General features: G+C 32.8%; 1 protein-coding gene across 1 annotated transcript in view; it reads left to right on the top strand.

The window, feature by feature from the left end:
• LOC129229490 (oxysterol-binding protein-related protein 8-like) overlaps positions 1-16,013 on the top strand; it is a 46,623-nt gene extending 30,610 nt beyond the window's left edge. The window contains exons 11-17 of the mRNA XM_054863808.1: positions 46-142; positions 2,091-2,287; positions 2,487-2,612; positions 8,144-8,244; positions 10,041-10,226; positions 12,439-12,737; positions 15,466-16,013. Of these exons, the coding sequence (XP_054719783.1) occupies positions 46-142; positions 2,091-2,287; positions 2,487-2,612; positions 8,144-8,244; positions 10,041-10,226; positions 12,439-12,737; positions 15,466-15,707 (1,248 nt within the window). The 3' untranslated portion in view covers positions 15,708-16,013. The remainder of the gene's footprint in view (positions 1-45; positions 143-2,090; positions 2,288-2,486; positions 2,613-8,143; positions 8,245-10,040; positions 10,227-12,438; positions 12,738-15,465) is intronic.
• Positions 16,014-18,459: the final 2,446 nt, after the last annotated feature.

Below are 18,459 nucleotides of genomic sequence, written 5' to 3'. Positions count from 1 at the left end.
CTTTTACTCTGCTGATTTTATTTTCATATCCAATATTTGCTTCAGGTATCTCATCATCCTCCTGTATCTGCATTTTATGTTAGTAATCGCCATGATGGGTTTTGCATACAAGGAAGCATTTTAGCAAAGTCTAAATTTTATGGTAAGCTTTTTAGTATATTTTTCTCAAACTGAAAGTTTTGTTGGATGAAATTTCCTACAATAATAATTAGAATTTATCCTCTGGAATGTTAAAGGCATCAGTTAGTAAGCTCTTTAATTTGTAAGTCAAGTGAATTATTCTGATTCTCTCAACTTAGTATAGACTTCCAATTTCAGTAAACTAAAGAGGGTAATCATAATATTCTGTGCTAAGTAAAAAATTTGCCTGTTGATTAATTTGGAAATAAATTTGCATGTCATTGCCAAATCTGAAAAAGGGCTTTGAGGGCTGCAAATGTCTTAGAGCTTTAAAATCTGAGTTTCCTGTCATTTTATCATAAACTGAATTAAACATTTCTCTTGTTGCCAAGTGAATGAGTTTTTTAGTTAAGAGATAATAATATGTACAAATAGATAGCTACAGTGTGAGATATATTTATCATTTAAACGTGAACCAAATTCATGACCGATAAACAGTAGGAATTTTTGTGCCCTACATAAGCTAATTTTGCACATAATTATCTCTGTGTGTGCTATTTCTAACTGGCCAAAAGTGAAATGAGTTCAATATGGCATCCCAGGGGAATGGGTTGAGCTTTTCAGTGAGCAATCCTGTTAACTTAAAATTTGTAGCTGAAAAAATGTAGAAAAATATATTTTTGTATGGTGTTAATAAGCTTTTCAGATATGAGGAAAAAAATTAACCAAAAAACAACTTTTATTTCAATACAATGATTTATGAGGCACGTAAAATCGCATTTCATCAATTTAGAATTATGAGCACACATTGAATATGAACTGGATGTACTTGAACACACAGTAAAATCTTATGATACTCTTTTGTTTAACAAAGATTTTTAACAGAAAAATTATTCAGTGACTTAAAACTTTTAAACTTGTTGTTGCAAATACACAAAAGTCGTATCTGCACTTTTTATCAAAATTGAGTTACTGTCACCAGGTGGTTCTTTGTCACATATTTTATCTAAATATAATGTTTTGTGGTTATTTGTGAATATGAAAATTTCTTTTTTTAAAATTAGGAAAAGTTACATTTAAATCAAATACATGGTGGCATAAAATTTTAAGCAGCAATTTCTCATTTTTAACTGGCCTGCTGAGCACTTAGCAGAGCAGTATACAGTAACTGCCACTTAAAATATCACCAAATTATAAAATCAGCCACTTTTAAAAACCACATCTGGAAGAACAGAATTTTTACAATATTAAAACACGTAAAACCACCCTTTAACAAAATCACTATCACCGTTTTATTAAATCAAGCTTTTAGAGAGTGAATGCTAATATTTGAAAATGACAGTTGTAATTATGTTGAAAATTGCAATAGACATTGAAAAAAATTCCTAAGTTACGTCACACCAAGAAATGGAAGCATATCTCGGACGATGGGGAAATCACAGTGCCAAATTTTCCCTCTGCAATATATGTCAGGAAAGAACTTGATGTCACACAGTGCACTTTAAAGCAAAGAGGAGGTAATATTGAAAATTACAAGAACTTTCAAACAATGTTGAATTTTCAGTTTCAAATTTTATTGAACAACAAGTGTAGGTATGCCAGTTTATAAAATCAAATGTTCTGAGAACAAATGTGATTTTAATAAGCTGCAGGCTCTTTGTCACTTGCTGGACAATATCATCACAGTAAGTCCATGATCCCATAATTGAAGAGAGAAAGAAGAAGTAAATTAGTTATATGGGACTAACCTAGGCAATCTAAAATATGGGAAGAGGTAAGCTGAGATAAAAACTGAACTTTTGACAGGGATGGTTACTAACATAACATACATGAAACTTAATGTATGTTTTTCCAGTTTGAACAATTCAATAATATTTTTACTTGGCATGATTTACAATATCAGTTTATTATTTTGTATTGTTGTTACTTAAACTAGATTTTGTTTTAATTTTTTGTATTGAATTTTTCAGGGAATTCTATATCTGCCATAATGGATGGTACAGCTCATCTTACCTTCTTGACCAGAGGGGAAGACTATACCATAAACATGCCTTATGCACATTGCAAAGGGATCCTCATGGGAACCCTCACATTAGAACTTGGGGGTAAAGTTGATATTTGTTGTGAAAAAACTGGTTATCACACAGAATTAGAATTTAAATTAAAGGTAATTATTTAGTGACAAAATCTCAATAATCTTTAAATAGACTTTAATTTAAATATGTTTATTTTTAACTAATTTTCACAAATATATCATGTTATGCAGATTTCTTCTCAGAGGGTCAAAATGACCTCTGCCTTATTTCTAGGTATACGAAGAACGCCGTAATTCTAGTGTTCATAAATGCTTCTTTTTTTATCTACAGCCATTCCTTGGAGGATCAGAACTTTCTAACCAAGTAATAGGAAAGATAAAATTAGGTAAGGAGACGCTAGCAACAATTGAAGGGCACTGGGATGGAGAAATATTTTTCAGAGACCGTCGAACAGGGGTAAGAAATTACAGCTCTTTCTGAATGTATTCCAGTATTTTTCATTTTGTAGAACATGACTTTTGATTGTGAAATGATTGTAATACACAGTTTCCCCTCTATTGTTGTATGATGTTTGCCTTAGAATATAAAAGTGATTATGTGGATAACTCTTGCAAGTAGGGCTGGGCGATGTAGGAATGCATTGCCAACCTTATATCGCAATGTAGCGATGCATCATGATGTAACATTTTTTATTAAAAAAAATTTAATTAAACTTGCTTGTTTAAGTTTTACAAAATTTTGCGAGGTAGAAAAATTATGTATCATGCCAGATACGAATTAACAGATTTCACCACCAGAACAAAATTTATTATAAGTAGTGTGAAAAGAGCAAGTTAGTGAAAAATATAGAAGACAAGTTTTGAGATTACAATGATCCTGTTTTTTAACCCCCGACAGACAAAGGAAGGGGGTTATAAGTTTGACATGTCTGTGTATCTGTGTGTCTGTCTGTGGCACTCTAGCGCCTAAACGGATGGACGGCTTTTGAAAAAAAAAATTTGTTCGAAAGAAGAATTGCTCGAGTGTTCTTAAGCTAGGTTGCATCTTTGGATGACATTAATTAACAAAGATATTAGTTAAAAACCTCTAAAAGGTTTTTGTGATTTTTGCAGTGAAAACATGCTTAAAAAATTTAAAATTTAATGCCAAAATAAAGAGATTTTTTTTCCGCGTCTGATAGAATGTGTTTGGTACTTCCATGTTTCATAGAATTTGAATTATAACATTTTTTAAAGCAGATTTTAAAAACGGCTAAGCCTTTATTCACACGATTGATAACCAAATTCATTGTTGGCCGACAAGGAAACAAAACGCAATGATTTAAAATTTGTATCTGTTGCCAGTTTCTATTTAATAGCAAATAAAATACTTGACATTGATTTTTAATAATATAAGGCTCTTAAAAGGATTTTCAATTTTCCTTCTTGGTTCTACCTTTGTGACTCAGTCGGGGTTTTTCAAAATGTATTAATTTTATTCTTGCTTGTACCATCTGCTTTTGGTTTGCGATATTTCTTATTCAATGCAAAAAGATATAAGTAAATGGACGCAAAGTCATGCATTCCATTCAAAAGCTCACATATTCTTGCATTAAAAATAAACGGGTGATACTCAAAGAGGATTTCATCGTTTATAAAAAAATATATAAATACTTTAATTCTGAAAATTTCCACCAAATGATTTAAAATCATATTTAATCTAGCAAAGTTAGCAAAAATAAAGTGTCCAATATTGCAGGAAGAGGGGAATGTTACCAGGGTTCGTACGGGTGATGGAAATCTTGGAAAGTCATGGAAAAAAATAAACAAACTTCAGACCTGGAAAAGTCATGGAAAATTAATATTTTCATTATAAGTCATGGAAATTTATTTTAAGTCATGGAAAAATTTCTTGGGCATAAAGAACAGTAGAAAATTAAAATTTTGAGTGATTCAACCATATTGCATGTAAAAGCTATTAATACTTGAAAATTGAACGAGCTCAAAAACGAATCTGAGTTTAGGAATCCTATTGCATCCGCTTCTGTGTAACACTCGCCCGCCTTTTTTTGTAATGTGATTTTACTGCTGAAACATCCCTAATTTCGAATTCACCATTATTTTTAGAACTTATATGTTCTGTAGTAGTCGGCTTAGCATGTTCTTGATTTTACCATGCCCATTAAAAAAGTGTAATTTAATTGCATTCGAGTTTATTTCAAACACTTGTAATTGTCGGAGTTCATCTTAATATTTTGAAAGCTTTAGAAAATGAAGACTTTAATCAGGCGATAGAACATACAAATAGGGGAATTCTAATAGTCAAACAGTGGTGCCCAACATGCAGCTCGCGAAATTGATCCATGTGGCCAGCTGCAATATCTGGTTTAGAAAAATGAATTTACTGATAAACATGACTTAACTTCAATGAATGAAAATATTGTCAAATTACATGGATGATTAGAAGCACTGTTGACCCCAAATGGCAAAACTTTTTTTTTTTTTGAAGTAAATTTGAGATCAGAAACTTAGTAATAACTCATTCCACTTTTGTCCCATTCATTACTATTTCGCACTATTTATTAAATAATTCTTTGACATTTAAACATCAGTGTATTGCATTCACTATATTTTTATTTAACCGAAGTTTATATGCTACAGACAAAGAAGAATAGTTTATTAGTTTCTGCAGTGTGTACTGAGATATTTTTTTAGTCAAGTAAGTGCTTTGATGAGGTAGTGGCATTCATGTAAAAGTTTTGCTAATGCCCACTTCCGAAAATTGGCAGGTTTGACAATTAAATAGTACCATTCTCCTCATTTAATAAGGTCAGGAAAATTTTTATGAAGTCATGAGAAAGTCTTGGAAAAGTCATGGAATTTTTTCATCCGAATTGAGTGTGAACCCTGTGTTACATATATCATCTAGGACAAATTTTGCATAAAATGGATTCGCAGTTTATATTTGTCTTCGAAACTTTTTTATGCCACAGAAATAGAACCGAGTTGTTCTGAAGATTATATAAAACATGTATTTTTTTTGGGGGGGGGGGGGGGGCGGTGACACTAGGAGTTACCAACCTGTATGACATCTGTGCTAGGAACTCCACTTCTTGTAACACCAAAATACAAATTGCTATTTTAATTATAACTATTTATATGATAAACTTACTAGTTCATTAACCTATCTTTCGCCTATAACCTATAACTAAGAACACATGTGCAATTACATGTTTTGGGAGAAATGAAGGTCTAACTCTTCGCACCTTCAATGTTAAATCAGATTGGATTGATACACTGCTAATTAACATTAGTAAGAAAAAAAAATAGAGATTAAAACGGCAGCAACCCTGGACCGGTTTCTGTAAATTGGAGCAGTATCGATGCATTGGTTTAGAGAAAAATTCTAAACCGGTTTAATGATGTAGGATGCACCCCGGTTTTTGGCGATGCATCGCCCAGCCCTACTTGCAAGCTGTAATTTCGAAATTAATTGCCTATATTTCAGCAAAGTAAAATCATTTGATGTGTTCATTTGGTAATTTTTATTAGGGATGTGTCATTCATGAACGAACGGGTCAAAAATAACAAATCCTTAAAATGAACGGATTTGTTCATTTTCCTAAAAAAGGAACGACCGTTCTTTTGAACGGTGAGCAGTTTGGAACATTGTATTGATGCACTTGTGATAAAATTGCTTTTTTTTTCTTTTTCTTTTGTGAATTACATTCCTCTAAAAATTTTTAACTGTTAATCCAATCTCAAATTTTCTTTTACTTAGTGCAGTACATTATATTCATTTTGAACCTTTTTATTTTCTGCTTTATGCCTCATTTTTCTTAAACCCTTGCAGTTTATTTGCAATTTTCCAGATTAGTAATGTTTTGTGTAGCTTGTTTGGGCTACTAACAAAATGCTTGGACTTTCCACTTCCTGTCCACGCACCTGCTAAAATCCTTCTCATGCTTTCTGTCGCCAAAATTATTTCTAAAAATACCTTTCATCACTTTCTTGGTGATCCTTTTGTCTTCTATAACATCCCTCCTATCAACTACCTTCTATATTGATTGGCTTTATTTTAAACTTGCTTGGTGACTTCCAAGTTGCTTATTTTACATTCGAAATTCAGTGATTTTTAATAAGGATTATTACTGTCTTATTTTTCTCCCCATTTTAAAAAATATTGCGGGGGGGGGGGGGGGTTCTGTTCTCATTGGTACTGTAGGAATATTTTGAAGCTCCCTAACAAATTTAGGAGAGTCTTTTTTTTTTAAAATTAAGTTCTCCCGTACTCCGGCTGAGCTACCAATATGTTTGTTGTTACTTTTTTCGTTATCCATTGTCTGTTGGTATATGTATGTATATAGACCTATAACTGGAAAAAAATATTTGAGGGAGCACACCTTTCTTTTGGGCAGATGTCATGGTTGATAGTTGTTTTGGGGTTAAAAAAGATCAGTTTCGATAACTTATGATAGGTTTTATTTTAGGCAGATGTTTTATGATTATAATACTTTAGTTAGTTTCATGTATATTTTTGTACATAGTTTTAACACATTTCTTTATTCTCATGTTTTACATTATAGCCTGTTTCTTTTTTTTTTTTTTTTTTTAATACAATTTTTTATTTATTTTGTGATTTATTTTTTTTTTAATGCAACCTAAAATGCACTTTCAAAAAATATTTTTTTTGTTTCGTTTTCTCCTGTGACCATACTACACTTGGAGATATGACATTTCTATTTAGAATTAGTGTTCTATTTCACATAAGTTAAATTTTGCAAATTTTCTGACGTCATGAACAGTTTTTTTTTTATATAGTGAAATTTAATAACTTAATTTTGTGACATGCTGAAATGGAATCTGAGATTTTTGGGATGGAAAACAGATTTTACCATTCGGCAGCTGAAAAATATCTTTAAAAAAATGAACTATAAATGCTTTATACATCTAAACTTAAATAAAGTTTTTTTGATTCATTTTTTACAGGTATATTTTCTTACTTTTAGATGATTTTAGTTATTTTTCCTTCAAAGAATATTAATGATCTAATGAAACATTTCGAATGTGTGTGAGTACGTCATGCAGAGAGATCACCTGCAACTTCTTTAAATGAACGATCCTCTGATGAAAGGATCATTAAAAAGAACGGCATTGCCCACCTTTTATGCAATCAATTAATAAGGAAGAGCTTGCTCATACTTTAATATTAAAAAGCTTGTTCTTGTTCTTGCACGAAACTGATAAAAAACATTTTAATAAATTCACAGCAATAAAATCAATAAAATTACATCATTAAATCATGAAACAAAGTTTGTTCTTTTGACTATTTTTCATTACACTAAACATTTTTGCTGGTAGATATGAATTGATTAGTGCACTTCTTGCTTGTTAAGTGCTTCTATCGCCAAGGGCGCCTATATGCAAAATTGTAAGGTGGGGCTCAGATATTTTCCCCACGGAAACTGATTTCAGTGCAGACTAGTTATTAAAATTTGACATTTTTAATAACTTATTCATTAACGACTGTAGAAGAAATGTTTTTACATTTTTGCAAAGAAAAAAGTACTAAAAGCAAGGAAGTTCTAAATTCTAAGGGAGGCTGGAGCCCCCATTTGCCCCCCCCCCCCCCCTCCTTATGTGCACCCTTGTCTATAGCTGTAAGTTTGCTATAAACAGGCGCAATGGTAGCATCTGTTTATAAGGAATTTTTGGCTATAACCCTAATAGCTTCTATTCGCCTTGTTTTACTGTGTATTATTTCATTTTTTATAACAAAATTACATCCATGAGGAATTTCATACGCCCCCCCCCCCCCACACTCAACTTTCCCTTTAGACAGACAAGGGTGCATCATAATTAGAATTTGCCTTTTTTATTATTGTTCGTTATTAGTAAAAGCATGTTTGATAGTACCGTGTAAAATTTACCTTCATGAAATTCCTCATTCTTAGTTCTTTAATGTGGACTTCATTGGTCTTTTGTAAAAGTGTTTTTTTTTTCTTTCAGGAAGAACATTTATTCTGGAATCCTGATGCAGAAATAAGAGCCAGGAGGTTGAAAAGGCACACAGTTCCTGTAGAATATCAAGAAGAGTGTGAGTCAGAAAGGTATTGCATGTTGTTTCTTTTTCTTTCTTTCTTAATGTAAATACTATGAGTGACTTTTTAAAGTGAGATTTTAATTTTAATGTGAATGTCTCTTGGTGAGCTTGGTTTGATTGGAGCTAAGCTCATCGTTTGTATTTAAACAAAATGTTGCTCAATAGGATCTGTTTTCTTTTTAAGGAGGAAAGAAAAGATTTTATGCAAGTTAGTTCATGATAGGAAGGTTTTGTTTTTCTTTTCAATGGGGCATGAAAGACCTTAGCCATTTGCAGATAAAATATGGTCCCTGGATAAGGCATCAAGTCTTTCTTCTCACAGAATTTTGATGCCCAGTTTCCCACCAGCTGGTGGTCACCTCGGCTCCCACAATGCAAAATTACACTAGGAATTTAATTTAGCCGAGAGTGCATGAACCTACATATTTTTTTTTTTTTAATTTCTAATATCAGTTAAATAATATTTGAAATTCAAAGAAGAAACAAACAAAAGTTCGGCATTTGAAGTTCTTTTGCTTGTTAGTATCTTCTGCACATACCTGCAGCAGAAAAGGCTGGACAAAGGGATAGATGCAAAGCATTCATTTCATTATTAAAACCAGAGAGGGGGAAAGAGTGAATTGGAAGGACTGATTCTAAATCGGTGTTTGGCAACAGTGGCGGCAATTCGGGGGGAATTTTTTTTTTTTTAATTTTGGAATAAAAACTAGAAATTATTTTTAAAAAAAAAAACCAGAAGTGCCAAAAATTTCAGAACATTTTTTGTTTTAGTTTTGTATATCTGTGTGCAAAACATTATTGAGCACAAGCAGTAACTTTTAAGTTATGTATTCATTGTTTAGATGTTAGTAGATCAATCGTTTTAACTAAACAGTTGCTTGTTTAATGAAATTATTACCAAGTGCTTGTGACTTCTGAAAATATTTTGGGATAAATAATGTAAGTCTATATTCATATCTAAGCCTTTCTTCGAGGAAAATGTACATAATTCATCAAAATCTAGAAAACGTGAGATCAGGTGTAGATTTCTCTTTTTTTTCTCTCTCTTTTTACTGCTGCAAAAAGACCTATGGCTTTCAGTTGTCTTTTTTGCCCTTCCCCCTCCCCACATTTATAAACCCCAATCGCCACCTCTGTTCAAGACAATCATGACCCATAGCTAAGCAAAAAGAGCCAAAAACTTGAACTCGTAGAGAATCCAGAACACTCTGCTACATCCCAAACCATGGTTTATGAATATTTTGGCATGTGAGCTCTTGACCTTTCAAAACTGGAAAGGTCAACACGACTGTCAGAGCCAGCATGATGGGAAGAAAATCAAAGCAATAACATTAGGACTTAAAGCTCTGCGAAAGTTTTCATTTGAAGTTGAAACATCTTGAGAAAAAAAGTTAAGAAGTGGTTTCTTTTTCTACCTTTAGGTGTATTGTGTATACCTTCAGTGCAAAAATAATTTTAAAAAGGGGGGGGGGACTGTAAGTTATGTCCAAGAAAAGTTTAAATTTGAACAATGTGTGGTATTTTTGTGGAATTACTCATAGTGATATTTTGATTTCCACCACTATTTCCAAATGATTTGACTTGTTGAAAATTTGAAGGATTTTAATGTTTTTTAAATGTCCACTTGTAGTAAATATCCTCTTATAAAAGCATTGTCAGCTATTAATAATATTATACTTCCTGTTACAGAAGGAAAATTTCTTATGTATTAATTTTCATTTCCACACTTTCTTAAATTTTGATGAGAACATAAATGGAAATATTAGCTTCAAATGCATAATTTTATATTTATGTATTGTATAGGCTATGGCAACATGTTTCTTATGCTATTGTAAAAGGGGATCAAATAGCCGCAACTGATGAGAAAACTTTGCTTGAAGAAGCCCAACGTAAAGCTGCAAAAGAACGTCAAGTAAAATTGGAAAAGTGGTCACCAAAGCATTTTGTGCAAGACATAGTGACTGGTGATTGGGTGTACAAATATGCCGAGTAAGTTAATGTAGTTTTTGTTGAGCTTTTTGAAGAACCAATTGATTTTTAGCATGTTTTATTGAATGAAAGATGTCTTAAAGAATTTAATTGCATTCAAACATTAAATTTTATTATCTTTGTAATTATGTTTTATACTGTACTAAGCTGGAAAAGTTTATCTTTTTTGAAGTATTCTTTTTTCATCATCTATAAAACTTTTAATAAAGTTATAAACATAATTATTTATCATAAGAGAAACTAATGGAAATGTCAATTGCATAGCCGTACTTAAGGAATGATTTTTTTAAGGTTCAAACTCCCTCTGATTTTTTTAAAAATTAGTCCTAAAGGTGTTTACTATGCTTTTTTTGCTGAAAAATAGTAACTTTTTTCCCTTCAGCTTCATTAGAAAAATGATATTATTAAAGAATTGTATAAACTCTGCTTTATGCGCAGTGTTTATTTTTATAGCAGTTATTGCATCATTTCTCAGAAAACAATACAGCGTTTTCGTTCAAAACTTGAAAACCTGTCGCTAACACAATAGAAGCTTTAAAAATCTTCAAATTTGAAAGTTCCAAACTCTGTATACAACATACTTGATATGTGTCAGAAAAATATGAATTTTAGAAGCATTACTTTAAATAAGGGTAATTGAGTACACGCATCTATTCTTTTGAGTTATTAAAAATGCATTGAATATTTAACGTGAGTGAAGTTATTCAATGTATGCAGTATCAGATTTTTTCCCCCTTGATTCAATAGCTTCCCCCCCCCCCCCAACCTACTGTAACAAAAATAAATAGAATATATGAATAAAATCAAAATCTATTGATCATACAGATTTCCCAAGAAATGTATTTGGCAAAACCTTCTCCAAAATACAAGTCCAGTTGCGTCCCTGGTCAGTTGTCATGATCAAAAAGTAATGACTAAAATTGCACGGAACAAGTGCTTAGCAGTAGCCAAACACTTAATTGCTATCTAATATATTTATTTCATACAAGCCAGTCAAATCACTAGTACTGTTCTGGACCACTGTATTAAAGATTACATAGCAGTTAGTGGAATGTCATCATCACTGCATCGTTTTGCTGATAAATACTTATGAGGTGCCCTTCTCAATTAATAATGTTCCCACGTCATGATCATCTCTAATAATATAGAAGGCAACACCTCATCCGTATTTGTAATGCATTTCAATTGTTGAATATATTTATTTATTTCATTTTCATAGATTGCCGAATGGCAACACCTCATTGCTGAAAAGTAAAAGACGCTCGAGATCGTGTTCAATAGATTTTGAACTTAATTTAATTGAGCGACGACTTCTTGAGGTGTAACAACGTTATATGTGATGTTAATACAGTTTGATTGATTTTTATAATATAATGGAATCAAATTTATGTACGAAAGTAGGGAGTTGGTTTATACCTTCCCGACTCCCCCATTCATCAAAATCATAGACTAATAATAAGAGTAGACCGAGCTTTCTCATTCTTGCTGATGAAGAAAATTGGTTCATAGATGTATCATGTGACTAGTGGAAGGGCTTGGCGAAGACTTTGGCAGCATGGTTGCTAGATGGCAGCATTATCTATAGTTTGGCACTCGACATGTATTTTAAGACAATGTGTTTCATTAAAAAAAACTTCCAGGTGCAGAGATTGAACTGTTTTTCTTTTAGTTATGTATTATTTTGACATTAGTAATAGTTTTTGATCAGTTTTCGGTAACTTTTATTTCATTTGGAGCTGTCAGCGTTGGCGTGAACGAAATGGCGTAAACGTTTTGCGTTAACGCAAAAATGTACTAATCGGTATCTTAAATTGAAACTGTAGGTAAAAATCTTACCGTTTGCTGATTCTTCTTGATCGCTTGTATCTTTTATTGCTTAGAGAGTTATTGAAATTGACTAAAGAAAATGCACAATACTATCTAAACAAAAAACTCACTATATTAACAAAATATTTACAACTTAGAATAATAAATTTACAAATCAGACTCCATAAAAGATCATTCTTCCGTGTTTCATAAATTCTATTTATTTTATTTCTCGCTGGCGTTGATCGTCTGGTACGATCAACGCCCGCTGTTGCTAGGATATCCACCAGTCACATGGTTTGGTTTATGAGCAGCAAAAGGGTTGCCATAGCTTGGTCTACTCTTATTATTAGTCTATGATCAAAATATATTTTTTTTAATTTTAACGCATCCCTTTCCATTTCAGTTCTCGGCCTTGGGATCCGAGGACCGACGTTTTCCAATATGAGTGTGATTTCAAAATTCAGACTCTGACCCGCCACAAGCCACCGACTGTCCGCACGGGCAGCATCATCAGTGTGGACGACACCCCCAAAGTGGAACTCATCCGTCACCTGTCGGTGGACCGCGTCCTTCCCCGGCCTGCCGTCTGCATCTTGCCCAAGAACAGGCATCGGAAGTCCGCCAAGTCCCACGGGAGCGAAAGCTCGTCCGCAAACGGCGAAGCATTCCATGGTAGCGATTCCACTGAGAGTGATGGTCATGGTGAGCAAATTCCTTTTACTCCTGACAGTGGCGGCGCGAGAGCAAAAGTAGACGTCGGCGACGCAGTTTTGCGAGGCCCTTTTAATCATAAAATATTCTCAGACAAATAATTGAATTCATGGAATTAATTTTTGTACTAACTATTGGCACTTAGGGTTCCTAATTCACTTAATTGCTAGGACAAAAACATTTTTTGATTAGTAGTGCAGTCTAAAAGAAGTTTTTTTGGTGGCGGGGGGAGGAGGCGGCACATTGACGGGGAAAAAAATTACCTGATAAAAAGGGGGTTCCGGGGGTTATCCCCCGGAAAATTTTTGAAATTTATAGTTTAAAAACGCCATTTTAGGCTTTCTTTGCTGACGTTAAGGGAAAAAAGGTACAGGGTGTCTCGGTGGAAATTTCTAGAAAATGAAGCATTAAAAACACAATTATAGGCCATATTTATTGACCTTAGGGTCAGAGACTGTCCCAGATCGATTCTTTAAAAAAAAAAAAAAAGATCAAAACCAATCATTTGCAAATTATCTAAATTGAAGTTTAAAAAACGGAATTTTAGACAAACTTAGAAGATTTTACGGGAAGGAAAGGAACTCTTCCCTCGAAAATTTTTGAAAATTATGGCACTAAAAACTTTAGCAATATTTTACATTCAGGAGCCATTCCACTTAAACTTTTTGTTAATGTAGTTTAAAAAGCCTAATTGCTTATGATATAAAAGAAAGACAGTATGGGGACCCTTGCCCGAATATTTTCTGAAATTCAAGCCTAGAAAATGCGATTGTAAGGCCATTTTTTGTAATATTAGGCTCGGTAATTTTTGAAATTCAAACTAAAAAAACGCAATTTTAAGCGATTTTCGATGTTGTTGAGTATTTGGTGGCTTTAGGCTGGAAATATCGCGAAATTAAGATCTGGAAACAAAATTTCAGTAGTTGCTCCGTAATGCGTTCGATGTGTGCGTTTGTATGTGTGTGGAAGGGGGGGGGAGTTCAGAGGAGCAGCATTTTGAATATTTTCTTACTTTTAGATGAACTTAGGAAACAAAAGAAAAAAGAAAGGAACTGAAAAGAAGAGCAAAAAGAAGGGGGTGGGGAGGAGTAGAGTTAACTGATCAATAAGCTGCTGCCATTGAATATTTTTAACTCAGGCCCCGACAGAATTGGACCAAATATTTGCTAAGTCTGGGCTCTGTGCACTCTTCCCTGCACACACTATTTTGATTACTTTTGCGTCTGTTGTATTTAATAAGAGCTTCAATCAAAAACATGGAAGCTTCTTAAAACTTCTGAGAATTTTGCGAGGCCCTATCTGCGCGAGGCCGTCGGCAGCTGCCGACGTCGCCGACGCCTAGCGCCGCCACTGACTCCTGAAGTGGTACAGTTCTACAGTAGTCTCAAAAATCAGAAATAATTCGTGGCTCATGCCGTCTCTGATCACCGCAAACTCGGGATCATACAGAAAATTCTTTCAGATTAAAATTTTGCACTCTTCGGATGGTATGATTGCCTGAACATTTCGCTTCCTTGTATAACCCAAAGAATGTATTCACTTCGTGAAAGTTTATCACTCCAATTTCAACATGAATTCCTATTTTAATTACCCCTAGGCACTCTTTGATCAGTTTTGAAATATTGTCTGAACCTATTATTTGGTATTGCAATCTGATATTCCAAGAAGCTGTTTGTTCATTTTTTGTGGTAAAATTATGTTTATATTTAAGCCCTTTTTTGCTACCTTTTCATTACTTTATTGTATGCAAGTTTTACAAGGGCAGAAAATTTTGATTTTCAGATTTTTATGTAAATCAATTTTTAGTGATTAAAAAAATATATTTAATAATAAATAATACACCGTTAATTAAATGGAGCCTCATATTTTTGAGGCTCGGATTTTCGAGACTCTACTGTACCTCCTTTAATGATTACCTCCATTTAAGGGACTTTTTTTTCTGGTTCTAGTCCCTTTGAATAGGGACTTCCATGTACCCACGACATTCCCACCACAGCATAGTCTTGCATTCCTGTAATTTAATTTCTATATTGAGCAATATTTGGATAACAGTGTGTCTTATATTGCACTTTTTAAAAAAGTTTTGAATTTCTTATGGGGCACCCCTTTAATTGCTTCCTTTTGATGAAAAAATACACACATAAAAGTTTCATAGAATTTGAACGTAATTTAGGGGGTGCTACCAGTGATTAGAATTACATTTATTGTAAAAAAATGGTGTAAAAATCAACTCTTGACATATTTTTAATCAACATGAAATTAGGTTGGTTGGGTTTAACATAACACAAATACCTGTTTCTTATATATACCAGAAAATAATAAGCATTTCATGGTTGTCATTTTATGTAATAATGTCAAAAAAGAATTTGAAAGTGCGGTAATGCCATTCATATCACAGGTTTACACTTTCGGTCTTTTACATTCAGCAATATGGTAATTTTTCTCTTTGTTACTTCCACATGACAATACAAACTTTTCAGTGATTGCTACTTATTATCCAGACTAAATAAATAAATTTAAAAAAAAATAAAAAGAGAGAGAGGTAACAAATTTTGCAGCAGTGGTAGCACCCTCTAAATATTATTCAATTTTTATTTTTCATATATGAGAATTTCTTTTTCTTGGAAAGGAACAAAATGAGAGGGTGCCTCATGAAAAAATAACACCTTTAAAAATAAGACGCACCCTAATACGTGCTGTAATGTCATTTATTTCACAGGACCCCGCAAAAATTTCCACTCCAACAGAAACAGCAGCGTGCTGTCCTCTCTCCACCAGTCTATCCAGGCTCTACAAGATCTGCAGAAAGAAAGCAATACTTCTCTGCATTCCATGCAGCACCACATGGAGTCCATCATGGCACAGCAGCGCAAGATCCAAGCCCAGCTGTCCAACCGTACCGATTACTTTTTAGTTGCGGCCTTCGTAGTTTTGCAGATTTTCCTGCACTGGTTTCTATGACCGGGTCTCGCCGACCTTCGGGGGAAATAGAAAAGAGTGCCTATTTATTTACTACGCTTCTCATTCACGGATGAACTGGCGGATTCAACATTGATCATGGTGTCAAATTGTGCATGATGTCATGATGTATGAAATGTAGATCAGCTGAGAAAACGTATGGCTTGGACTTCTTTTTTTTTTAATACTAAATACAGGGGTGATTGTGGTCCGGTATTTTCATGTCTGAAAATACCGGAATTATATTCTTTTTTCGTTATGCTTTTATCTCCCTACCTCCGCAATTTATTTTAAATTATATAATACTCATCAAATATACCTGCAACAGCCTTAAGACTCAACTATCCCTTAAGATGGACAAATGTCAAGATAATTTGTATAACACCAGCTCAAAAGTAACTTCGTAATCCATTAAAAATTTAATTAAATGTGCATGCAATATTTTTACTCAGAACTATTTAAAACTATGGCAAAGGTGCACTTAAGTAATAGGGGCCAAAGATTCCCCCCCCCCCCGTTCTCGCTTTGAAACTTTCAGGTAATTTTTGATAACTCACAATCACTCCTGTTAATATCTTCAAAAATATATCTATACATTTTTACAACTTAAGGTTGGAGATTCCAAATTTCTAGTTTGAAATGCTTCAGCCTTGTTATGCATATTAGGTAGAAATGATAAAAATCGAATGCATATGAATTGCAAGTTTTTGAATATTGTTATTTCCTTGAGCTTCACTTTAAAGACTTTTGTTGAATTTTAGAATTATGCTTTAACGAGAAAATCAAATTTACGAACAAACAAAAGCTATGAATGAATTCAATGTGTACATTTTTTGCCAAATATGTTGATTTGCAGTGAACTTCCATCGATTCAGGTTTGTGAATAGTGTGAAAGTAGTATCTGAAATCAAACCACCAATGTAATAGAAGTTTTAAAGTATCTTTTTTGTTCTTTTGAAAATATATTATCTATAATCTGTACTGTGTCTTCAAGTATGTATTTTTAATAACAATACTACCAGTAAAAATGTCCATATTTCTAAACCAGATTAAATTTTCACTAACATTTAATAATAAGTTAATCCCCGGAACGTAAATAAGTTACTCTGAAGCAGTTTTTATTATATTCCATAGATTGAACAAGTTATTGTATTTAAATTTTGTTGTTTGTTTTTATACTAGTATTCAACAATAAGTACAGAATCATTGTGCCGTACCAGTATAAAGAAACCAACAGAGTGAAACAGGATGTTGTTTCTAAACTTTGGGCAGGAACCAAATCAAAGACAAAATCTTGCTTTGGTTTTAATTTTAGGAATCTTTAATCATTGGTATGCAAAAAATTTCACCCATCCTTGTCCTTGGGAATATCTGTCTATCCATGTGAAAAAATTATCCATGCTCTAAAAATAATAGCATTTTATTCAAAATTTTTAATATTAATTTTGTGAATATTTTTTATGATTTTCTGTGGTTTTTGCAGTGTTTATTCAATTACGTATAATAATAACAACAGCTAGACTACTTATATTAGCATTTAAATATTATTTAAAGTAAATAATTTTTAAATCATCTTGTAGTCAATTGGGGTGATGGTCAAGGGTGATCGAGAAGGGTAAAGAAAATCTGGATTTTGTGTGATTTTCCGTCTGGGAGTTTCTGGATATTTGCAATTATTTGTGGATTTAACCTCTCTTTTCTTACTTGGAAGTTGTATAGCAAGCATTTGGAGCCGTTATTTAACTTGACTTGTATTTTATCAATTTTCAGAAGAAATATAGATAAGTTAGAGCATTTTGTTTTTCGTTCTCTGAAAAAGGGAGGGGGGAGTGGAGAGAAGTTAGTTTCTATTTCAATGTTTACTTTAATAATTTGTAAGCTTTTTAAATTCTGGTCATACCACCTTTGGCACAGTTCTTCAATAGATACATTCTAATTGAGTTTCTTTGTTTTTCTTTTCAACTATAGGTTTTTCTTTTTTTTCACTAGTGGTTAAATTTGTTCACAATTTTACTGGTCCACAGCTCAAAAGCAGGTGATGCCAGTGTGATTTTGGACTTTATTAAGTGAGTGTCAATGCCAGTGTGATTTTGGACTTTATTAATGAAAATGATACACTTATTAAATATTTTAAAGGTAAAACATGTTTTGACTAAATATAATTTTTTGGATAAGCGATCTGGAGTAGAGGTTTTCGTGCAAAAGCTGTGACTGCATGAAGATTGTGTTGGGAAACAAAAAAAAAACTACCTCTTCTATCCCTGAATATCATTTTCTTATACTTTCTGTATAATTATATCAAAACATTAATAAAACGTTTTTACCCTCTATTTTTAAAGATACTATTCCAAAGAAACAATTATTTAGAAATCCATTTTAATGTATTCATATTTTTTTTTACTTTATTGTTTTTAAAGTTAGTAGTCAACCAGATGCAACAATAGCAGTTTCAAAAAAGAAAAAAAAAATTGAATAAATTATAAAAGATGCTTGTTGCATTATTGTGGGTTTTCTTGCTTAATTCTGGAGAATTTCATTAGCCCACTCTTGAGTTTTGCAAAAAAATTAATTTGCAGCCTTGTCAAAAGAGATTTAAAAATGCTGCTCTAAACTTGAAAATGCCAATTATTTGCCTTTGAATTGATGAAAGTTCACTGTACAATGACTTTCTTAAAGCAATTTTTTTTTGTTAAGGCTCTTACATAGAACATTCCAAAAATGTTCGTATGCTACCGTTTGCCATAAAAATGCACTG

The sequence above is a fragment of the Uloborus diversus genome, chromosome 9, assembly GCF_026930045.1.
Source record: "Uloborus diversus isolate 005 chromosome 9, Udiv.v.3.1, whole genome shotgun sequence".
In the NCBI taxonomy this organism is placed as follows: domain Eukaryota; kingdom Metazoa; phylum Arthropoda; class Arachnida; order Araneae; family Uloboridae; genus Uloborus; species Uloborus diversus.
Note: the sequence above shows the minus strand (reverse complement) of the source record. Positions and strands in the feature narration are given on the sequence as shown.